At 43.7% G+C, this 25,019-nt stretch overlaps 1 protein-coding gene across 1 annotated transcript in view; it reads left to right on the top strand.

Annotated features, from left to right (window-relative positions):
* The window catches only part of SVEP1 (sushi, von Willebrand factor type A, EGF and pentraxin domain containing 1), a 160,777-nt gene that overhangs the window by 26,587 nt on the left and 109,171 nt on the right, over positions 1 to 25,019 (top strand). The window contains exons 2-3 of the mRNA XM_028528876.2: positions 316 to 571; positions 3,879 to 4,055. Of these exons, the coding sequence (XP_028384677.1) occupies positions 316 to 571; positions 3,879 to 4,055 (433 nt within the window). The remainder of the gene's footprint in view (positions 1 to 315; positions 572 to 3,878; positions 4,056 to 25,019) is intronic.

Raw genomic sequence — 25,019 nt, 5'->3', positions numbered from 1 at the left:
TTGAGAGCCTGAAAATTTTTTAAAAAGTTTAACAATCACGATAATATTAATAAAAGCTCACTCCATAAACATTTGCTATTCTCCTTAGCCAGCTCCATGGCAGTGCTGATGCATTTCAAATGCTTCTAAGGTTTATTGTGGTTCCGTGGGGCCATTGTAGGCTCTTGTCTGCACCTGTTTCTCTCCGGGATCCACGTCCCTTTCCTCTGGTGAAATGCTGATGAGTGCCACAAATACTATTGTACATAAGAAGGGAAGCACATGGTGGGTGAATGCACTACAAATTCATACTAACTGTCTCTGCTTTCATTACAGCAAATTCTTCGTCATTCCAGGGAAAACGCCACAAAAGTTATATTTCTCATCACGGACGGCTATTCTAATGGGGGAGACCCTAGACCAGTTGCAGCATTGCTGCGAGATTTTGGAGTGGAGATCTTCACCTTCGGCATATGGCAAGGAAACATTCGGGAACTGAACGACATGGCATCCCCACCGAAGGAGGAGCACTGCTACCTGCTCCACAGTTTTGAAGAATTCGAGGCTTTAGCTCGCCGGGCATTGCATGAAGGTAATGGAAACCTAACAGCGTAAGATGGTGCATTTCTTTTTTTTTTTAAGATTTTTTAAAATTTATTTTATTTTTACAGAAGGAAGGGAGGGAGATAGAGAGAGAGAGAGAAACATCAATGTGCAGTTGCTGGGGGTCATGGCCTACAACCCAGGCATGTACCCTGACTGGGAATCGAACCTGCGACACTTTGGTTCACAGCCCACACTCAAACCACTGAGCTACGCCAGCCAGGGCTAGATGGTGCATTTCAATGGGGGTTCCTGCTTTCTTACTGCTTGAGACCCACTGGAGGGTAACATCACACCCTACGAAGTCTTCGCTGAGTGTGATGCCGAGGTGCCCTTGGTGTATTATGAGATGTGTTGAACTTCGTAAATAGAGATGACATTCCGACCTTGCAACAATAGTGTCTTTTGTTTTGTTTTTAACAGCTGTGATATATTTTCGCTAAAATATCCATATGCTCCCACCAGGAACCATTAGCATCAATGGAATGAATCGAGGTGTGTTTCGAGGCCACACACAGCGTGGGAAGTTATCCGGGAGGATGAAGGAACCGTTCAGTGATAGGCATAGTGGATCCCGCCAGGATGTTTCCAGAAACACACATGAAGATATAGGGACAGGAAATGCTTAACACACACTTCTGGACCTGACAGCTTGAAGCTACATAAGCTCTCTAAAAGCTGAATAACATTACCCCAACAGGAAGTAAAATCAGCAAAGCCATTCATTAGAATTCTTGGTACACATTTATTAAGACGTTCAGTTGTATGGTTTAAGTTGGATGAACTTCCAGGCATAATGGGGGCATGTGGCTTGGTGAGCGACAAGAGAAACGTGTAGATGGGGAGGAGATGACAGGAGCTCTAGCCTCAGATAAAGTCACGTAGCAAATTAGGCTTGATTCTGGCTGGGGTCCATGTGAAAGAGTCACTTTGGTGGGCAAATCACAGCAATGTGAGGTTTCAGGCAACTAGTGATGTTCATAATAAGCAGATCAGCCCTACTGTGGTTCCAAAAGAGTCTGGGGCAAGACCTCAGGCTAGCTATGTATGCAGCAAAAGAATCTCACTTAAGGCCCTGGCTGGCATAGCTCAATGGATTGAGCGCAGGCTGCGAACCAAAGTGTCACAGGTTTGATTCCCAGTCAGGGTACATGCCTGGGTTGCAGGCCATGACCCCCAGCAACTGCACATAGATGTTTCTCTCTCTCTCTCTCTTTCTCCCTCCCTTCCCTCTCTAAAAATAAATACATAAAATCTTTAAAAAAAAAGAATCCCACTTAGCCATCTACTAGGTGAGTGGCTTTTTGCAAATTATTTAACTTTTGTACTCCTTAAGTTTCTTGTTAATAAAACAGGGAAGGAGAATAGTACCTAGTACATAGGATCATTACAAGAATTACATGGGTTAATACATATAAAGTGATTTTAAATATTACTGAGGGCCTATGATACTAAGCCCTTAATAACTGTCCATTATTATTACCTTAAATACTTTAACATCTATGAGTTTCAGTTTTCTCTACTTTTAAAATGGAGTGATTGTATTACATAGTTGTATCGGGAGGATCCAATAAAATATTTAAAATTTCACCAAGTATAGCGTTCAGCACGTGGCAGTTCAGTTACTGGAGTTTTTCATCATTTCTCCCCTTCTCATGGAAAAGGGATGTGTTGATTGGGAACCCAGGGGGCGGTGTTACTAGATGGGATTATGAAATTGTGAGTACCATGAGCTGCATTGGACTCATTTCAAGTCCTACCTTCCCTCTGTCCTGCAGGGTCAGGGCCTTCTGCCCTAGTACAAGTTGACCCAGAAACTGGGTGGAACAGAACCTTCTTTTGGTCATGATAGCACAACGGAGTTTTTGAAGGCTTTACTTTTATCACAATCAACTAACATTTAAAACGTGTAATGCTCTGATTGAGTTTCCAGATGTGATAAGGGAAGACCCTGTTTTTCTGAAAAATTATGATCAGATCAAAGGCAGTGAGCCTCCTTTCCTCAGCCTCTGTGTTCTCTGAAGTTGCTTTCCATTTGGGTGAGTCCACTCTTGGTATCAAGACTGTCCGTGCTTCCGGCCATTCTAAGTAGACACGGGCTACAGACTGATAGCTTTCCCCGTAGGTAATGTGTTCACTTATCTCTCTCAGCCATGAATGCCAGTGCACCAGTCTTGATAGCTCAATTTTTCTTGCTTCCTAAGTTGCTCTTCTGCCAGATAAACTTGTGGCCAAATGTCTCAGAGCTAAGTGCCGAGTTACTGGCCCTTGACCAACACCACAGTTCACTGGGTGGGGCTTCAGTAGGGTGCCTGGTTGTACCGGTCTCTTCTCCTTGGAGTATTCCCTTGACTTTTTCCCTGCCTATCGTGCAGAGTCTTTAGGCATAGAGTCAAATGTTCCGTAACTGAGGACATCACCAGTCTCGTTTCCAGGTATTCAATCACAGTCCCCATGTGTTGCTGAAACTCACCCATTTGAGTTCTTACTAGGGACCTGTGGCCTGTCTGGCACCATGGACTTAGCACTGAAATTTTGGGCTAAGACTTTTGAACTTCTTCAACAGAGTAAAGGGGACTTACTGTTTGCCTGGTTAAGGCCACCCATTCTGGATCAGTCATATTCCACCATACCTGGCCCTGTAAAGTCCCTTTCTGAACAGATCTGAGTTGTTGACTTCCCAGCATGCCTCACTTCAGAACATGGTTCAAGTACAGCCATATGATCTCCATTTACATAAAACGGGGTGGTTTACTTAGAACTGAGAGACAAACCAGATCCTAGGCTATCATTCAGCTTGTATGATACTGTTATTCAAATCTTCCATCAAACGACTATATGAGTGATGGTATTTAGTCCTGGGTCAGTAGCTCACAGCAGCATTCTTAGGCAGCAGTCAGGATCGTACTTTTATTTTTGTATTTGGACATGAACTTTGGAAACACTGAGGCAGCGAAGCCCTGCTGGCGTGGAAGCCAGAGGAATGACCTGGGGGACCGACTGCATTCCTTCCTGCCGCATCTGGAGATTCCTCCCCAAAGCACTTAATTTTCTGCCTGACCCCGCGTGGCCTCGAGAACTGATGAGGTCCCAGACTGAAATAACTGGCGGAAACCTATTCCCCAGTCTGTGGTAGCGCAAGTAACACACGTTCCTATTTGGGTGGGAGCGGGGGGCAGTTGGGAATTCAACGGATATGAAAAGACATTTTCTCCAGCTTGCACTTAAATTGTAGCAACTGGAGCTGCAGCATTCAACTGTTAATTCATTGTTTTATTACCCTCTGTCATGGCCAGATCTGCCCTCTGGGAGTTTCATTCAAGAGGATATGTCCCACTGCTCCTATCTGTGTGAAGCTGGCAAAGACTGCTGCGACCGAATGGCAAGCTGCAAGTGTGGGACGCACACGGGGCAGTTTGAGTGCGTCTGTGAAAAGGGGTATTACGGGAAAGGTCTCCAGTATGAGTGCACAGGTGAGTCTCCGGTCTGTCTAACTCTATCGGTTATCTGTTGCTGTGTCAAAAACGATCCCCAAACTCAATGGCTTAAACCACTGAGTATGAATTGCTCATGAGTCAGCTGGGCAGCTCCTTTGGTCTCAGCGTGTGGACATACATTTATCATTAGCAATGAGTTTGGGCAGGATCTCAGCTGAGTTCTCTTATCTGTGTGGGGACCAGCTGGCTGGAGTCTGGTCTAAAACCACCTGGTCTAGGACCACTAGGCGGTCCGTTCAATGGCCTCTCAGCCTCGGTGTGTTCCTGTGGTGGCAGAGTTCCGAGCGGGAGAATGGAAGCTGGCAATGCCCCTTCCAACCTGGATTCAGAACTGGGATGGCGGGGCACTTGGGGTCTCTTGTTTGTCATCAGTTGACAGCCAGATCTGTCCTCTGGGCTCCTAAACCAATATACGCCTCAGTCTCTGTGTGGATTGAAGCGAGTGGGATTCTGGTCCTCAGGCCCCAGTGACTTGTGGGACTGTCACAGAATAAAGTGCAACATTCGCTTGATAGTCTCTCAGCTCTTCACAAGTCTCCAAAAAGGGGCTTCAGAAAGCTGTGAAGGTGACGTCACATCAAAATGGAATTCACTTCATTGACATTTGTTATTTTACCACCTCTAGCTTTCTTTCCCAGAGGATCTCGGTGTCTTAAATATTGTCTTAGGCAAGAAGAGCAACTTAGGATTCTCGTGATGTGCATTATATTTTAGGACATATATATTTAGAAGTAACATGTAGTTTTCCTGTGATAGCACTTATTTGTTTGTTCTTTTTTTACCTAAAAAGTAACATTTTTTAAAAAATAACTTGAACAGCTCTTCTGTGATTTGCTATTTGGGAAAAACTCATTCCCGTGGAAATTAACTCCCCCCCGCCCCCAGGAACATGTAGGAGCAGCAGGGTTATTTTATGCTGTTCCATATGGTCTGTCGTTGCTTGTGTCACGTGAACATTAGCCTGACCTTTGGAAGGTCGGCCTGCTCTACAACCCAGAAACGTGGTTCTCCCCTGTCTGCCCGACCTGCTCTCTCTTCCTCCTTCTCTTGTCCTCCTCATAGGACATTCCCTCTTGTGTTCTTCTTGTACAGTCTTCTGACCTTGCTGCCCCTCACCTCCCCTTAATTCTTCCTCCCTTCCTTGGCTCTGATCCCAGCTTGCAGACACATCCTTCCTAGGTTCGACCCTCCATGCTCACCCAGCAGAATTGCTCCTTTCTTGGCCCTGCTCCTACTCCACCGGGCAGGATTCCTCATTTAAGTGGGGGAGCGGGGATCTGCCTAACTGCCTCTGGGCTGGCAAAGTGCCTCCTCTTGAATCTTCCCACACTTCCATCCACGGCCCCCGTTGGCACTGTCCCCAGCACCTCCTCCTCCTCTCCCCCATCCTAGCCCACCAGACACGGGCAGAAGCTCTCATTTCCTTGCTCCATGCTGTAGTCAGCATGTCTGCTCTCCGTGTGGTCCCAGACCGAACTGCTCCCTGCCTGCCAACAAGCCACTGCCGAATGGCCGCCCAGCAGCCTCGGCCACACCGGGCAGCAGCCCCCACTGCTCCACGGCACTGTAATCTAGCATCCCAGGGGAGAAGCTGCAGGAAGACGGGGGCGGGTCACAAACCCACTGCCCCTCGTTACACAGGCAGCAGTGGCTGTCACCAGGAGGACATTCGAGGCTGAAAGGCCCAGTGGTCCGTGACATGGATGAGTCTGGGCAGGCCTGTCACGAGAGCCCCAGGAGAGAGCACAGGAGTGCTTTTGCTGCTGGTTCCAGCCAAGGACACTGAGCACAGAAAGGTTTGTGTATCCACCCCTTCTTTTAAATTAGTAAGCCTCAACTGAACACTTTCTTACATGCAGGATATAAACGAGATACAGTTGCATCAATATAAATGTCCACATTGTCATCTCTAGCATCTGTTTCTAAGGTATCAGGAAAAGTGCTATGGGAACCCCAAGGTGCACACAGGGACTGTGTACAGTTGTAGGAGACAGTGCTCATCACTGGCTTCTCCTGCATGCCAGGAGCAAAGAGGAAAGTAAATAAATCACACCCCTCCTGTGGCATGAGAGACTCACGACCCGGCTTTTTTCTCTTGGAAAGACAGAAAGAAATATTAGCTCTAAATCATATAGTACTGAACACCTGGAAGCCGAGAGCCCCTTCAAGATGGGTTTAGTTGGCAGATGTTACGGAGCCCCTTCTCCATGATGAGCCCAGGCATGGAATCCGTGCGGGGCTGCAATGGTGGGCAGACAGACATGGTCCCCACCTTCTCAGTACTTACAGTCGAACCACGCAAATCCATTTGTAAATGCAAACTGGCGTGTGTGCTATTAAATAAAAATGCCTGTGGCATAAAGAAGGGCTCCGGGGATGACAGACTAAGATGGTACCTTCTAAGCTACAATGTGAAGCATAAGCAGACCATAGCTATTTATTTCTGCAGGAGAGAATGTTACCTTTCATTCCGAATAGTTGGAATTCTGTGTATCTTTCCTCATCGCAGGCACAGTGCCTTTCAGGAGCAAATCATTCCCTTAGAGAGCCAAAAGGAATCTTAGAGATTATCCGCTCTAAACCCCTCATTCTACTAGAGGAAATTGAGGTTTCAGGAAAGCTGGATATTTTGCTCAAGATGGCATATCCAGCCATCAGCAGGGATGGGGAAGGGATGCAGGACGCTTTTCTCTAAGTCCTGTGCTATTTCCAAGACACCACACCACTTATTCTGCATTTTTGAACATAGCTTCTTGTACACATTGCTTTTCCATTGACACTGAACTGTGCTCAAAGTGTTTAAAAACAAAGGAAGATCTGGCTCAACTTCATCCTCTGCTGATTACAAACTGTGTGGGCTTTGGATGATTAGTTTCTTCTGATTCTCCATTTCTTTTGTAAAATCAGCTTAGTAATGGTGTAGTTTTATATACACACACACACACACACACACACACACACATACACACATATGTATGTATATAGACACCTATATATAGAAGTTTATAAATATGTGTGTGCATGTACAGGGGTGGGAAAAAGGAAGTTTACAGTTGTGAGTACACAAAACACAGAGTTTATGCTTATGTTACTATTTATTAACTATTGTATTATTTTCCATAGGAACAACTGTGAACCTACTTTTGCCCACCTTACATATACAGATGTATATATGTGTGTTAAAGAGAGATCTGTAGATGACTAGTTAGGTAATTGAGAGAATATATACTTTGAATGCTTAGGGTAATATCTGGCACATCAATTTTCAATCAGTGGTAGCTTTTAATCATTGCGAAATAATACAAGAAAGCCAATGAAAGAACATTAAAATAATTAGCTCAAGAACAAGATACCTGAAGATAACTGACGCCACATCTCTTGTAAATTTTACTCCTCTAAGCTAGACTGGTGGCCCTCACCTGAGAACCTGCTCTGGGGGGTATGAGGAAGAGCTGTGCCTGCAGGTGAATACCACCGAGAAAGCTGGCACCTGCTAACGGCGACCTGATGAGTATCCAGTGGAAACCAAGAACACTAACTGAGAAAAGGCAGTGAGATAACGGGCCATTGGATATTGAAGAAAGTAGAGACTGTTTACCTTGATCAGGGAATAATTATATGCTGGAGCGAATTATATTTGTTAATTTATTTTATAGCAGAGCAGAATACTAGAGCTAGCCGTAAGGGTTTTTCTCATCATTCAGCTGGAAGAATAGAAAACCCTGTCTCATGATCATATAGGAAATTTGACCAGAACTGGAATTAAGATTTCCCAGTTCTTAGCCTGGAACCCTTCCTTTACATCAGACTGTCTTAGAGGGTGCCCGGGAGACCTCAGAGAAAGATGATGACCTCAGTGTTTCTGTGATCTCCTCCTCCTTTTCCTCTCATCATTTTGGGGGGTTGGCAATGGCAGTCTGTACTGCGTGGGTCCTCAAACAATGACCCTCCAACATCCTGTCCAAGGCCGTGGCTTTGCTTGAAATGGCCTGAGCACCATAGTCATCAGTAGCAAGTGTCTGCTCCATGTCAGGACCCTGATGCACAGAGAGATTTTGATGACTGTGGATTTGTTCCATATTGTGAACATCCTCACTGGAATGCAAGACTGGTGATATTTGTTAGAAATTACTAACAAGTCATACTTTGCCAAAGAGTTCAATTTGGTAAGACCATTAGGGTGTTTGGACTGGTTTTCACTTCCCCTGGCTCCAGACTTCTTTGAGTTGATTTCAAAATAATCATGTGCTTTTTTAGCTGGTGGTCTTAAAGAGTACGTGCTAATAGGTTTCACAGGAGCAAAGATGGCATAATAAATAGATAATTCAAGTAGAATGATGCTTTGTTCAAGTGTATCTCAATCACTTGTATAATGGCACTGAACACAGAAACCATATTTGACAGAATTGAAATAACTCTAAAAAATTTGCTGGGAAAAAAGAATTTGAAACAGTTGTAAGACTTAGAAAGCCATCCCCTATGTGGTCCAATCTAAGTGAGCCACTATAGTGAATGAAATCCGGTTCAGCAACCAAAATACATTTCAGAATAGTATAAGCCCTTCACTTCATTTTCTCTAACACCATAATGGAGACATACAGAACAGAGCAATTGTTAAAATCCCCCTTTTCTCATCATTCTTTCCCTTAGTAACTGTAACTCTTCTGCACCTTTCTCTTCAAATTCCCCCCCCACACACACACACATACAAGTGTGGGCACACATACCTTGCCACCCAAGCCTTAGCTCAAACCTCTTCTATTAATTCTACATCACTCCTTAGGGAACCAGAAATGGAGAAAGTCCAGGAACATTTGCATATCAATATTCTTTTGTTGTTGTTGTTGTTGTTGTAAAGCAATACTGTATACAAGGCCTACGATTTTCTAAAAAACCCTTACATAACTTGGTTTCATGAATCATGCACATATTTTGTATGATTCAGAAATTGTGTGGGATGGGAACACTGCATTAGAAGGTTTAAAACATTGAGAAAATACCTTTCTAGGGTTAGTCTTTGAACTTCAGCTAAGGGGAGAGTACTGAAAAACTGTGCTAGCCAATGAAAAGACGTTGCTTCCATTTCTAGCTCTAATACGATTTCTTTATACTTCACACTCAACATAGACATTTGGACAGTGATGCTGACGATGAGGTTGATAATGATGATGATGACAGTAACAACTAATACTAACATAGTGCTTACTCTATTCCCGATGCTTTTCCAAGCATTGATGTTTAGTAATTCATTTAATGCTCATAACAACTCCCTGGAGTATTGTTCCACTTTAGAGACGAGGGAAGCAAAAGTGTGAGCGGTTAGGTAAATCGCCCGGGGCTGGAAAGCTAATAGAGCTAGTTTGTGAATCCAAGTTCCCTAGCTCCAGAGTCTGCAGTCTAGTCACAAAGACAGACATTCGACAAATAAGCACACAATTAAAAATATAATTTCAAGTTCTGTTAAGTATTAGTTTGACCCTCAGGAGATCATCGATAGTTGATCATTTTCAGCCCACAAAACAGCACTGTCATGTGGTCCGAGCTAATACTAGTCAGGAAGAGAAGAAAATGAGTCATATAAAATACAAATCTGCTCAATTTTTTAATTGTGACTCATTCAAGAATAAACTTAAGCTCCTTAGCATGGAATAAAGGCTTTGCATGATTTCATCTCTCTCTGTCCTTTGAGCTAAAAGCTGGAACTAGTTACAGTTTCCCCTAACCACGCTATTTCTTTTTTTAATCATTTTTATTGTTATTCTATTACAGTTGTCCCAATTTTTCCCCCTTTGCCCTCCGCCACCCATCCACCCCTACAGTTAAGTCCCACACCATTGTCCAGGTCCATGGGCCATGCATACACATTCTTTGTCTAGTCCCTCCCCCGTCTTTCCTCCATTGCCTCCCTCCTCCCTCCCCTCCATTCACATTCAGTCTGTTCTGTGTTTCCGTGATGTTCTCACTCCTCAGCTGCTTCTGGCTGTTTCCGTCCTCACCCAACTATTGCCTTTATTCCTAGCTCACTAGACTAGTGAAGAGTTCCAATAGGCAGGGCTCTCTAATTCATTCTATACCCTGACGGCCTGCCTCAGAGCCCACGGTAAGTGCTCCGGAAAAAGGGTTGGGTAAGAGGTCAAGCCGAATATCAGAATCTTACATGGACAGGAACTCGTCGTTGAAATCTTCGGCCATTGCTCGGTTTCCACATCTGCCCTGGGAACCACAGGATCCCTAGCACGAAAGCACATGGTGGGAAGTTTTTAAGGGTGTATTTAATTCATTTGAATGCAAAATATTTACATTTGGTTTAACTTTGTCGGCAACAAGTCAAATGCAGTACATGGTGGATGCACTACCTTGGCCATTTTTAGATGGCTGGGTCATCACGTCAGCTGAATCACCAGTGAACTTCTGTTGTAAATCCAAGCCTCTGCAGCTGTTCTGAATTCTCCCTGGAGGGATCTGAGAGACGCAGAGTATGGAGACAATAGGCATCTTGAGGACACTGCTCTTTGCAGAGATTGAATCTGTTTCAGTGAGGTTAGAGGAATTAGCAGATTGAAAATGATGGCTAGATGCTAGCCAAGGCTGAGGGCTAGCTAACGAGCCAAAGTCTCGGTTCTATTATTCTTTATAAAATGAGGATACACTATGGAAATAGAAACACCGGAGGATTTACTGGGGGATATCTTATTATGTATGTAAACTTATGCACACAAATCCCCACCCCCACCCCGCATCCACGCACATGTTTTCCTAAGTATTATGTCATTTCTTTGGAAAGAGAAAGGACAAAGTGCTTTACAGATTCTTGAATGGAAACCAAAACATTTGGAAATCTTGTTCTCTGAGCTGAGTTTAGCTGATTTTTTCCTCCCAATAACATCCCCAGAGGTGACTAACAATGGATTTGTAAGGCGTGAGGAATTTGCACAATGGATTCCTATTTGCTTTTTTATGAAGGAATATTGCTAGCATGCTGACGTGCGTTCCCCTCGACTTCAGGGGTAGAGTGGTTAACTGCTGTCTCAATGAGGCTAGTTTGTTCAGTTTTCCGCTGAATGAGGTCAGTATTACAGTCCTGGTAGCCTGTTTTCCGGTGTATTATAATTTTGTAACAGGAAAACACATGGAATTACACCATACGTGTGAAACATCACCGCACTCCAAAGTCAGTGTATTGTATTTTCAAGCTCAGTCACTGTGGTCTTCGTTCAGCTCTATGACTTCTGTTTGGTACCGTTACCAGAGAGGGCCCTGGCCCTGAGCGGGTCTGCCTACGGCCACCTGTAGTGTGTGAGTTATTGACTTTGTGTAGGAAAGATTTCACAACACAAGTCCAGGTGACTGGGAGGATGCGTTTATTAAAGCTGCAGTAATGAAACAAGGGCGGGCTTACTATAGAAGAAGCAACAGGAGAGCCTGGGCTGGGCTGCCTGAGCTCCCTGGGAGCTCACCTGGGGACAGGGTCAGGGGATCAGCCTGGGACCAACTGCCAGCTGCCCTAGAGGTGAGGAGGTGAGGAGGTAAGGAGACACGTGCCCGTGGGGAAGAAGTGGGGGAAGAAGAAGGGAAAGGGAATGGCTCGGGCTGCTCCCCGGAGGGAGAGCACATCCTGGGCCCTTTGTCTTGAGGCTTTTCTCTCTTTCTTGTGGCCAGGAATCTTAGGGGAGGTCTCCAGGGGGTGGTTTCAGTAGCATAGGCATCAGGTCTCCAGGTGGAAGCATATTCCTTCTTTCAGGGGCACGGTCTCCACTGACTGGTCAGTGGCAGGGCAGCGGGTTTTTAGTCATTGCAGCGGGTTCTGGCGCCACCTCCCTGGCTTCGCTGCTTTTCTGGGCCTGGAGCTGGAACACAGCTAAGGCCCGGATGTTGGCTCCCAGACATTGTATCCAGAGAGAAAGGCCAGGGGAGGGAAGGTCAGCCTGGGGGTGAGGTCCTTGTTCTCCCAGTTCTGCCCCCTGCCAGGCACTGGGGGCCTCTGCCCTGGTGACCGTCTGCCCCTGGCTGTAAAGTGTTCGGCCACTGTGCTCAGCTCCCTGCCTCAGTTTCCTTTTCCTCTCGCCAAGGACTTTTCCTGCCTTCGCACTATCCTGTCTCAGTACCTTCTGGTTATTTTCTTTCTTTTTGTTGAAGTTCTCATTGTGTTCATCTGGTCTTCTCCCAATTTCTTTGAACATCTTTGTGAGGATTCCTTTGAGTTCTTCATCTGGTAAATTACTTCTCTCCATGCCGGTGTGGAATTTTATCTTGTTCTTTGGTTTGGAACGCGTTCCTTTGTTTCTTCATTTTGCTCTCTGTGGTGGTTTCTGTGCTTCAGATAAAACATCCGCCTCCCCACGTCCTGAAGGAGCAGCCTCCTGTAGGAGACGATCCTTATCATTCAACCCTACTTTGGCTCTCGGTTGTCCCTCAGTCCTTGGTGATCGTCCCAGCAGCCTATTTGATTTTTAATGACTCCTAATATTCGAGAGTATGCCAAGACCTGTCAGTGCCCCAAAAGGGAGGGTATTAGACAGCACTCAGCTGCAGCCTGATTGGAAGCCAGACCCTCAGGGAGCAGCAGCTTTTGGAGTATGTGCATGTATACTTCAGATGTATACTGTGGGGCCATACGTGTAAACCCCACTGGCCACCAGAGCCAGGCGGTATGGGGGTGGCCCCTGAGCAGCAGTCACAAAAACTGGAGCTCTGGACAGTTAGCTCCTGTTTTAGCTCCTGCCTGGGACATAGTAGTGAGCTGCAGGGAGGCAGAAGGAGAGAGCACAGATGGCATCCATCCACCTTTGTGACATGAGAGCACCTGGTAAGCCCCTGGTTGTGTGTGAAACCCAAAGCCAGTCCATCAGGCCACATCTCTGGGACAAGTACCCAGAAAGCCTCTTTCGTGGAAGGGAAGGGGGTGGTGGTGTTTCAGTCTGTTGTGTGTGCAGTGCCCTGGGGGTGGTAGCTCGCTTTGCCGAGAACTGCCACTCCAATTGTTGTAATCCTGTGGGACCCAAGAACACAGGCTTCCTTGGCCACTAGAGCCAGGCGGTCAAGGGGTATTTCCTGAGTGGTGGCTGCAAACACAGGGCCACCAGGCATCTATCAAAGCTGCCCTCCAGGAGATACCGGCCCTCTTGAGTGTGGCAAAGGGAGAGAGCATCCAGGTGGCGCCTGCCAGGGAAAAGAAGGAAAAAGAGCAAGATGGCACCTGAGGGCTAAAGCAAGGTAGAGAGAAACCATGAAGACGGTGCTCGCCAGCCAGTGGGCCTGTAGATAAAATCAGGTGTTAGCCCCTTGGCCCTTGCTTTAAGATTAGCAGATGAGCATCATGCACATGAAGTCCGGACACCTCTGGACTGGCTGTCTCTGCGCTGGACCCTGGTGCTGGCGAATAGCCCTATAGGAGACATTTCTCAGGTCATTATAGTCTTATGCATGCTTTGGGGGCTCATCTCTCAGGTGCAGGCCTTTAAGTTGGGGTGCCCAACCTGGTGTTCGTACCCTTTGCCCTTCAGGGAGGGGCTCTGGGCTTTGAGTTTCTCCACAGTCGTGGGACTCCATGCCAGGTGAGATTCTGTCCCAGCCTCTCACCTGCTTCTCTCCGTCACCTGACGCATCGGGCTTGCTCCGACAGCGTTTAGTTTCTGTTCAGAGGAAGTTGTTCTCTATGGAGCTGCAGCTTTGGTGTGTCCTTGGGAGGAGGTGACCCAAGAGCTGCCTACGCCGCCATCCTGGATGGAAATCCCCCTAAGTCAGTTTACTGTGCTCTTCAGAAAGACTTACAAAAATTTACCCAATATTCTAAAACTGCCAAAATAAGTATTATGAGCAAATCTGGCTGATCATTGTAAAATTTTCTCTTTTCCCTTCTTCTTCACCCCACCCCCATCATCGGTAACTCTTTCCAGTAATAATAAAAAGGAGACAAAAGAAAAACATCTGCTAAATCAGAAGTCTTCAAGGGCTTTTGCTTATGTAACTCCTAAAAAAGTATCAAAAACCCATGTACCCCATCAGCTTTTACAGAGCCATCTAAAGATGTTTTGGCAGGTTTTTTACAAGATGGCATTTCCGTAGTACCGCATCACCATTTTAAAATAAAACTATTATATCACTTTTGAATGTGCCCAATGAAATCAAAATGCCACAGCAAATTTGATTCCTTCTGGAAGTATCCATTTGTGAACAAGCATGTTTTAAAAAAAAAAACTGCCTGGTTTCTTTTCTTAAATCTCTTCCATTCTACATCTATCACATAATTGTATTCCAGTGCAAGTGTTTTTATGTATTAAAGCATTTTAGAGACCACAGCATTCTACTTCTCTGCCATAGACATTGTGAATATAAATGGAAACTAATTTTTAAATTTTCTGTGACCAAAACTGCTATTAGATTGAGTTATATTATTACAATCATTATTTGTATATGATTTGTCAACAGACACATTTTGATACTCGTTACACATAAAAATAAGGTACTGTGGGAGATTCCTGCACCCATGGATTTCTGTTAGTCACAGCATCAATTTTACGTCTATTTTTCATTGGGTTTTAGTGCTGACAACCTTCTCCGTACAGATATGCAGATGGGACTTGAAAGAGTTGTGTTAAATTGATGGCACCAGATTCTTTGAGTTTCTCCTGAGCTACATGCCAACAGTAACAAGTTCTCTATCATCGAAAAAGTATTACAGATGATGCATTAGCTGATGACTCCCTTAGGTCAGTTTTCAATTTCATTGAAACTGAACAGTGGGAAAGCTGACGGCTTGCGAAAGTTGCTACCCAGTCATTGCGGTCCCTCGCTCCCTCCGGTCTCTGGGAAGTCCTGTAGAGAGACTTCCCTGGGACCTACCAAAGAACTCCCCATTTCTATTCGCCTGGAAGCAGGTTGTTGAACCTAATCATGCTTGGGAAAAAATCAAAGCACCACAGATTTTAATAAATCTTTACAATTCAACAGTTTCTGATAAAATTATTTTACCTAACAATGTACGTTGATATACTTTTACCCAAATCTTGGAGAAACTGCACCTTGGAGCTTCTTTGAGGACCTGTTTGTTCTGCCTTAATTCCAGAGAGGAGCGGTTGGCTGGAGGTCAGGGGTGTTTCTTTCATGCCTGACTCTGGCTCTATAGACGCCTTGGTACCGGGAACAGAATATGGTGAAGAGTGTACATGAGTCTTAGAATGACCGGGGAGGTATATTCCTCCTGTATAAATGTATACATTGACTTTCTTATTCAGATGTCACTTTCAAAAAATTTGACAGTTCTTCATGAGGTACACAATTTTCTTTCAAATTGTTCTTATCAAATACATAGTTTTCTAATTATAGATGGGAGTTTATTCCATTTTTTAAATACAGTGCTTCTGCATACAAATTTGTTGGTTTTGAAGCATTCATTGTACCTTGCCACCTTACAAGTCTCACCTGTTCATCCTAGTGGTTTTCAATTGATTTCTTTGTATTTTCTAGGTTAACAATGATATTGCACACAAATAGTGAAATAACTCTTTGTTTAAAGTATTAAATATTGATGATGAAACAGAGGAACCTTGCTTTATTAATTTTGATGGTTTGTGCCTTTAGTATTCCACATATAATGAGTAAATGAGTAGATTTCTTTCTTATAACTTGTTCCATGGTTCATGATTTATTTCCATTTAACTGCTTCCATAATTTGACAAAATTTAAAATCTCAAATTTTCATGGAAAACTTCCCCACCACTAACATTATGCTATGTAGAGTAATAATGTTTTGCTTTATATATTTATTAAATAATTGCTTACATGATAAAAGTCTATAAGATCCTGGAATGCTATCTTGCACTGTTACATGAATTAGCACACCACCCCGCACTGTCAATCATGAACACGTGCAGACAGCTTTAGGCAGATGCACACTTGCACACACAAATGCCGTGGGTTTAGGACTAAATTTCAAAAACGATCCCAGGAACTAGATGGCATGAAAGGAATACATGTGTGATTAGCCACTTCCCATTGTTGAACTCGGCCTTCCAGATGGCTTCCTTTGATTCTCGGCCAGTGATTCTTGGGGTCAGTAGACTTGTTCACCTTCATCGCTCCAAAAAAGGAATGGAAAATTCCCGGGAAGATGGGAACCAAGCAGAGTTTCCATATGCTGTGTTCGGGTATCTAAACACGCACTTTGCTTTATTTATTTACTTATTCATTCATTCGCTCAAAAGTTACTAATGCTTACTCCAAGCCCATATGCCGCATAGCAGAGGCCAAAGAATAAAAAATAAATAACCCAATCTCCAATATGTGGTTTTTCTATCTTGGATATTTCTGGATGCCCTTTGAAATTGTGCTTCTCTGCCTTTGGCTTTTTTTGTTTTTAATTACATTTTTTTTTAAATTTTGAGATAATAATAGTGTCCCAAGTAGTTTTCAAAAATATTACCGAGAGATCCCCTGTATCATTTTCATAGCTTCTCCCAGCGGTAACATCTTGCAGAACTATAGCGTGATAACCGAACCAGGACATCGGCATCGATGCAGTGAAGTTACAGAATAGTTCCGCCACCACAGGGACCCACGGTAGGCTCTGCTAGAGCCATAAACACCTTCCTCGCTGTTCCCACCTTACCTCTTGCAACCACTCACCTGTTCTCCATTTCCGGAATTTTGTCATTTCAGGAATATTCTATAAACATCCCTTGAAGCAGAGGAAGGGGAATGAGGAACACTGCCCCCTTCCTACCGGGTGGACGTAGAATCCATGTTCCTCATTTTGCCCCCACTGACACCGATAAGTATGTGTATCAGGGGGTCTTCGTTACTGCCGGGTGTGGATGGACGTTCTGGCTCTTTGCTAGGCTGCCACGGATAGCACCCTGGCTGGGAAGGCTAGGAAGGCTAGGAGTGCCCCGCTATGGTACCCCACATGACCTCCACTGCCACTACAAGGAAGGCACCTCTTTACTGCTTGGTGGTGGCAGCAGTCCTGCCTTTCCTAGATGATACCACTCCAGTGGGGAGGGGGGTGGGGAGGGACCCCTTGTAATTTCTGGGTGCATGTGGAAGCAAGACACAACCCTCACCCCTGTGGTCTCCATGGGCATGAAAGACCCCCCTTTCCACTTGGCCGCCTCCTCTGATACCACTTGGGCAGAGTCGTTGGAGTGCTCTCTAGAGCTTTACAAGGGTGGAAGTCTAGGCTGCACTTGGCCTCTGCCTTGTATGGTCAACGTTGGGCCACCGTTTTTTCTGGTGTTCAGCTAGAGTAGAGGAGTTGAGTCGCTATTACCTGAACATGTTCTATCTTGCTAGGCTGCTCTCTTCTTTTATCCTTTGGCTACAGGGAGCAGTGTCTTGTTAGTTGGGGTTTTTTGTTGATGTTGTTCGTTTCATTGGTGTTTCAGAGTTGTCAGCTTCTTTAGCTTTCAGCCTGGGGTATGCAAGGAAAAAGGAAGCCCAAGGAACTCACCATCATGTCAGTCTTTGGACCTCGAGGTCCCTCACTGGCCTGCCTTTTCATCATGCCAATTTATGCTTGTTTTGTATATAACGTCCAGGGTTTCCCACTGTACTTAGCAGGAGGCCTAAGGAGAAGTATATCTACCCATCTTCCTGGAAATGGAGTCCCCTGCTTTTGTGTGCGTCCTTTCTTCTCTGTTGACAGATGTTTCTATGTTGATGCTGTCAAGCCAACAGAGATACTGCTGTGTAGGTGTTAATTAGGGACACCCTCTGAGGAAGCCTGGTGAGCTCAGTTTATTCCATATCTCATGTCCTGTGATGGCTTTTGTAAGATGTACAGAGGAAAGCATGAACACAATTAAACAAAAACATCAATTAATCCAAGTCTTTAAATCATCCTTACCCACAGAGATAGGTGAGAGTGAGTGAATCACACCATGTGTGTGAGAATGAAACATCACTCTCTTCATAATTACGCCCCAAAAGGCATCCACAGGGATCTTGACACACCCCTTAACTTAAAACATTCTCATTGTTCTTGTTGTGTTAAGGGTAAACTGCTGGCCTTTGAATGTGGCCTGTTCAGCCTGGATGGTTCTAGTACTCATTTTTCTAGCTTCTCTCCTCTGCACTCCAGCCAGAGCGCACTTTTGGTTTTTGAAGCATGCTCTCTCTTGCCTCTGCGTCCGCGCATATGGGTCCCTCTGTCTGGAATGCCGTTTCCCTGCTCCCACGCCTTGCCCCACTTCTATTCGTGGTCCTGGTGTCACCTCCGAAGTCACTTTGACCACAAACCTTACCCGGCCACTCCACACCTGCCCCAAGACTGGATAACCTCCCTCTGCTGTGTTGTCATATAACCTGGTGCTTTCTCTCTTTTAATCAGCTGTTTAAGACCAGAACGGTCATCAGGATACAGGTGGAGTTCTATCTTATTCTTCTCTGTGTCCCTATGACCCTTCCACCTGTCACATCCTTTTCATCCCTGCAGAGGGTCATGGGATTTTAGTTTTAAAACGACTTGGATACAAACACGATCACCCATGTTGCTGTGTTGGAAAATCCAGTTCTCTGATTCGTTATGTAACTTTGAGAAGGTCAGATACTATCAGAGCTACAGTACTTAGCAGAGTTCTGATCCAAGGATTCTCCCTTGATCCTTCCCACCACACCCTGCGTTAATGGATGAAACGGGACAAAGGTGGCGACATGGTGAAATTTAATGCGCTGAAGGCCCGCAGTTTGCCAAAGTAAAATACTTGCAATTTTATGTACACAGAGATTATTCAGAAAATAATCCAAGTATTTTAATACGGGAATACAGAGGGGAAAATCACTAGCCGAGTGGAGTACTTCAAGATGCAGTGGGATAAGCCACGCAGACCACCAGTGTGAATGCCGGGCGGAATGGGTCCTTTGGAACCAGGTTTTACAGACACTACAGAAGGAAGTCATTTAAATGTGTTCATTGGCTCCTTTAACACTGTTTATCGAATATCTTTTAGGGGATTTGGGAAATGTGACTGCTGCGCAGCACTTGCCTTACAGTGGCTTGTTGTGGAGCCGAGCTCCATTGCCGCAAAGAAGTCAGCGTGTGCGTCGTGAACCGAGAACTGGGCTTAATCCCGTGCTAAGCAGCTGATAGGAAATGAAAATAAAAATGACGTGGGATACACGACACACAGAATGCCATAGCTATGCAAAAGTGTTTACTTCTAGCTATGGCGGTGAGGGGATTTGAACTGAGCTCAAAAGACAGAATTTGCACCGTGAGAAGCAGGGGTAGTACTGTGGAGGATGGAAAGCGCAGACTTGGGACGGGACCGGGGTGGTTGCCTGAGTGGGAAAGTGGGCCAAATCTATGAGCGCGGTGGGATTCGGGGACCAGGTTGTCCCGGGGCTTGAATTCCAGGTTGCAGAGATGGCCTTTGGTGAACTGGTCACTGCAAGCCATTGAAGATTTTTTAGCAGCAAAGTGGCACAATCAGAGCCTTGTTAGAGGAATCTTCCTCTGGCAACAATAGCCAGAAACAACTGAATGCATAGTGACCTAGAAGAAGAGGTTGTGGGTGTGGAGGTAACAGAATCAATCAAGTTATAAAATGATGTTTTAAAGTAGCACAGCGACAATGGACATGGAAAACAGCAACTGAGAGCATCCACATTTCCAGACCCTCAAAGACCTTACAGTCTTGCAGAAGTGAGGTAGAGAAGATGAGGAAAGGAAAACACCAAAGGCAGCTGTGGCCTGAGACTTGACTCCTAACTTACCTCTTTATCATAAGACCCAAAGGGAAACGAGGTTGTCAGCAAAGACCAGACTGTACTGAGAATCTTTCTTCCTTTCTGACTGCTGAGGTCAAGTGTTTATGAGGTCCACCGTGTGCACTTTATCTCGTTCCTCAGGACAGGCTAATACTTAGCAGATATGCATCAGTACAGTTGCAAAAGTTGTTACAATATTGAAATACTTATTTCAGTATTGAATGCCCTGAGTCCCCTTTACTGCCCTGACCCCTTTTCCAGGTTCCCCAGCCTGTCCTGCTGCCCAGCACGGTAGGAGTCACATCTGGTGGGTACACGGGCACGCCAAACTCTGCCCGATGCCACGGCTGCTGTCTGTTCTCACTGATGAATGACCATGCCATTCCCGGCTCTAACACGGAGTATTACCCCTACCATGGATGAAGTGTTCTCCCAGAAGGTTCTCTGGTTCTTTAAGCAAATAGGCTTCAGTTGGGCCTACACATGTCTGAATCTCAGGGACAGATCCACCCTGGGTTTAGGTTGAAACCTCATTGCACAGGAATCCCCAGGACTCCACAGTTAAATAATGATCCGTTGGTAGTTTTGAAAACTGTCATGTCCAGTGCTAATGACAGTACGATAAGATACGTATTTTTATTCCTGGCGATGGGACTATAAAGTAAAATGACAATTGGTCAATGAGTTTGAGAAGTTAATATTTGCCGAAAATTTTTAATAGATGAAAGATATAAAAGAACAATATGGCCCTGACTAGTGTGGCTCAGTTGGGTGGGTGTTGTCCTGGTAAGTGAAAGGTCACCAGTTCCTGGTCAGGGCACGTGCCTGGGTTGCAGGTTCGGTCCCCGACAGGGCACATAAGGAGGACAACCAGTCAATGTTTCTCTCTCACACCTACGCTTCTCTCCCTCTCTTTCTTCCTCGCTCCCCCCTCTCTAAAAATGAATAAAAATAAAATGTTTTTTTAAAAATAGGATGGGTGAAAAGTTGTGTATAATTTTAAAAAATTGGAAGCAACCTAAATACCAAACGTTAAAAGAAATGTTAAACCAGAGTGGTTTACCCCATAGTAAATTTTAATTTCTTCTTCATCTGACTCTGAGTTATTAGCTATTTTAGAGAGAATAAAGATAATTCTAAAATCTCCAGAGGCCTCTCCTAAAAGTACCTACACACAGAGTTTTAATTTTATTTATTTTTAAATATATTTTTTATTAGAGAGAGGGGAAGGGAGGGAGAATGAGAGGGAGAGAAACACTGATGTGTGAGAGATACATCAACTGGTTGTCTCACACCCCCCAGCTGAGGACCCGGCCCACAACCCAGACGTGTGCCACAACTGGGAATCAAACCTGCGGCCCTTCAGTTCGCAGACCAGCGCTTAATCCACTGAGCCACACCAGCCAGAGCCCACAGAGTTTTAATTTTAAAACTCAGGATGATCTCACATTCCTCATCCAGACAGTAAACACCTTAAGACAATTAGGGACACAGAGTTTTCAATGAAAAAGAATTTGCCTACGTATTCTATACTCGGTCAGGTTGTGTTTATGTGTGAATATATGGGTACGCGTGTGTGCACATATATTAATTCTTTACGTATGACATTCACTCAGTGGATGCATTCTCTTTTGGACACAGTCTTCTGAGGGTTTTTTCCTTCGGGTTTTGATAGACTTGTCCTAATCCATCAGTAATCTCTTTTCTGATCTGAGCAGGTGTCTACATTTGCAACACGGCTTCCTGCGGCTGGGAGCCCTTCGTGCTGTGGCTCCACACAGTTGCTCAAATCCACAGTTTTCTCCCCGTTGTCTGTGTTCCAGCCAAATGAGCTCAGCAACTGCAGGGCGATTGGCAGGATGTTAATTCATTACACACATTCGGACGTGCAGAATCCAGGGCAGTTAGTTACAAGCCTCCTCACCTAATTCATTGATGAAAACAGAAAGCACCATGGCTGTCTAATAAAAAAAAAGCAGAGGATTCTGGTTTGCATGTCTAGGTCCTTGTCTTATATTTGTGAAAATAGTGGCCCAGCCTTGGAGAAGTTGGTTCTCCTTTAGTTCAGTGAATTGCTCTGCTCAGAATCCTAGCATAACTATTTGTAGGAGCAGATTCCTTATTCAGAGCAAGTCCAAAAAGTTGAGAAAAAGTTTAATATTGTAATAATGGAGAGCCTTTCTCTGGGGGCCCAGGTACCTGCTTGGTGTCCCACTTAGACCTACCAGGACCCAGGGCTTTCAAGGTGCACAGCTCCTGGATACTGTTGTCACCTACGTGACTGAGCACCCTGGGAGATGGTTCGAGCACAGCGTGCAGCCAGCTGATGCAGCTGGTCCTCTCAGCACGGAGCACGGGCTCTTAATATTTCTAGAGATTTTTAAAAGATTAATGGTAGATTTTGAATGGGGAGTTTTATGAAATATAATTTATTGTGTAACATAATGTTAACTAAAATAGTCTTCTAAGGAATTGATGTTTAGCGGGTAGGATGGAGACAATGAAGACCTCTTGGTATTTTACAAATTCCAAACTGGTTGATGTTTTAATTTACTTCAGTCAGAGAACTGAGTTACCAGCTGAAGAAGAACCTCATGTCAGCACAACATGACAACTTTAAGAATCACACTTCCAGTAATAGTAGCTGGTAACCGCCAAAATGTTTCTGAAAAGAGAAAGTGCTTATTTTAACAACAAAAGCAACAATGAAGAAATAATATTTGGTTCGCTTCCAGGAAGGAAACATCTCATATTAAAAAGAAAAAAAAAACATACCCTAGCTGTTTACCATCACTTCTGAAACTCGTTCAGACCATGGTCTGTTTCATCTTTCCAGCTTTTGCCTGGTTTTAAATGAGGAATTTTCCCCCTTGAGAGTCAGAGAGGTTGATTACACCTCTCCCACTAGAATTGTGCAATGCCTTTAAATAGTTCTAAAGTCTGTTTTCCATTATCATGATGAATTTCACAATGTATTTCCAAATGTGCTTTTGTATATTTTTATCCAAAACACTGTTCTCCAGTGTTGTAAATTCTTGATTACTCCAAAGGTTTTGGAGACTAATCATGTAAGATTAGTTCCTTTTCATGTATACTATTTTAACATAAATTATAAAGTCTGTAGACATAATCTGATGGCTGATACGGAAGGTCGTTTTTAACATACTGTTTTGTACTGTTCTAGTCATAGAATTATCAGATGTTAGCATTGGAAATGTCATACACATCGCTCCCTGTAACTTCTGTATTTTGTAGGGAAAGAAAACAAAGTCACTTGCCCGTGACCCCTAGCTTGTGAGTGGGAGAGCCGAGATCGTAGCTCAGCTGTCTTGACTCCAAGTCTAGTGTTCTTCTGCTTCACCCTGTTGTTCATCTCTCTGACCTTAGTCCTCCCTCCGACTGACCACCCTCCACCTTCCAGCAGAGCTTGTTTTCTCTTGCCTTCCTTCGACTGGGTGGCTGCTGGCTCAGGCAACGGGCTCTTTATTTTGTTTTCAGTCCGTGAAATACATCTTTATTTCCAGAAGCCAGACTCATCCTCGAATGTCTTTCTCTTCCCTCATATTTACCGTTAGCTTGCTCAGATATGGGATTTGGGGTTCATGATATTTTTCCATGTGGCTGTATGTCTTTTTCCATTCTTTTCCCTAAAATTTGTTTTTGTATTGCAGAGATAAAATATTTGTTTTATTTTCCCATTTGTAAGTATCATGTTTTTCTTACCCAAATGCTTGTAATACTTTCTTATCCTGGGTGTGAATCACTTTTTATTAATTATACCTGGAAATTGATGAGGTTTTTTTGCTGCTATTGATGTTATTTGTTTATTTGGGGGTTTTTTTGGCTCTAAAGCTTCAAGTAAGGAATACAAATTTGCATTAATATCATAACTGTTGCTTCTCCTGTGTCACTTATGTTGTTCTGGAGCTTTATGATTCTTTTTACTGTGTCCAAAGACAACTTGAATGTTGCTGTTACACTTTTTATTTTCTCTTCTGTTTGTGCATTTATCTCAATCATTTTCTCCTATAGCTGCTGATTTCTGTTTAAAGGAAACCACATTGTCTTTACAACTGCACAACTATTTACTGAACTTTTTCTAGGAAACAATATTCAGTAGTATGCATAATTCAATGTTTAATAATATGATGCTGTGAAGTAATGTTCCCTTTCTGCAAGCACTCTTCATAAATCATTATAATATCATTATAATTATTTTTAAATGTCTGTGTCATTCTTAAATAGTTGTAGATTTATCAAATTCTGGAATATGCTGCTAAAAATATCACAGGAAAATATTATTTTCCGTTTTGAAATAGAATCAAAAATTTTAGAAGCATGTTTTTTTCCTATTAATTGCATTATGTTGTGAATCTTGTCTTTCAGTAATGATCGTTTATATTTTGACCCTGTTACAGTGGTTAACACAAGGACTTCTGTATCCAAGAAACCTCAGTTTGAGACCCAGCACCAGCAGTAGGAAAGAGCATGGTCTCTGGATCTAAATAGTCTGAGTTCAAATCCCAGCTCTGCCACTTACTCACTGTGTGACTTTGGCAGTGATTTAACCTCCTAGTGCCTTAGTTTTATAAAGTGGGCTCAATATCATTAGTTACTTCATAGGTTCTTAAGAAGATTAAAAAAGTAATATTTATAAAATATGTACAACAGTCTTTGCGACATAGTAAGTGCTGCATAAATATTTTCTTTAAATTATAACTCCAACCTTCCTTTTAATCTTGTTGTAAACCTAAAAAAAAAAAGTCTTTAAAAAAAAGAAATAAGCCAGAGTTTATCTACCCACAGTAGGCCTTGAAAGGTGATAGGAAGAGGGAGTGTGCTACCATTTACAAATACTTGACTTGCCAATTAGGAACAAAATTATGAAATTGTGTCATAAAAATTCACCAATAAATCGATGTTATGATCTAAATAAAATTCTAGCTCAGTCTCTCACCAATTGAGTAACTGTAGTCAAGTCATCCCATCTCTTTAAGCCCCCATTTTCCCAACTGTAAAGTGGACATAATACAATGAATTCATTGAGGAATAACAATGAAAAATCATTAATATTACTAAAACTGTGAGGAATAACTGAGATAGTTCACAGGAGATGGCATGCACATTACTTGGTGGCTACTGTTTCTAAATAATCAGATGTGTGCTTGACTAGGCTGCATTTAATTGACTTCACCCAGCACTGCAAATTTCTTTATTCCACTGTCTCTCAGTTAC

Source organism: Phyllostomus discolor, chromosome 3 (assembly GCF_004126475.2).
Source record: "Phyllostomus discolor isolate MPI-MPIP mPhyDis1 chromosome 3, mPhyDis1.pri.v3, whole genome shotgun sequence".
NCBI lineage: Eukaryota > Metazoa > Chordata > Mammalia > Chiroptera > Phyllostomidae > Phyllostomus > Phyllostomus discolor.
The sequence above is the reverse complement of the archived record's forward strand: the minus strand, read 5'-3'. Positions and strand labels throughout refer to the sequence as shown.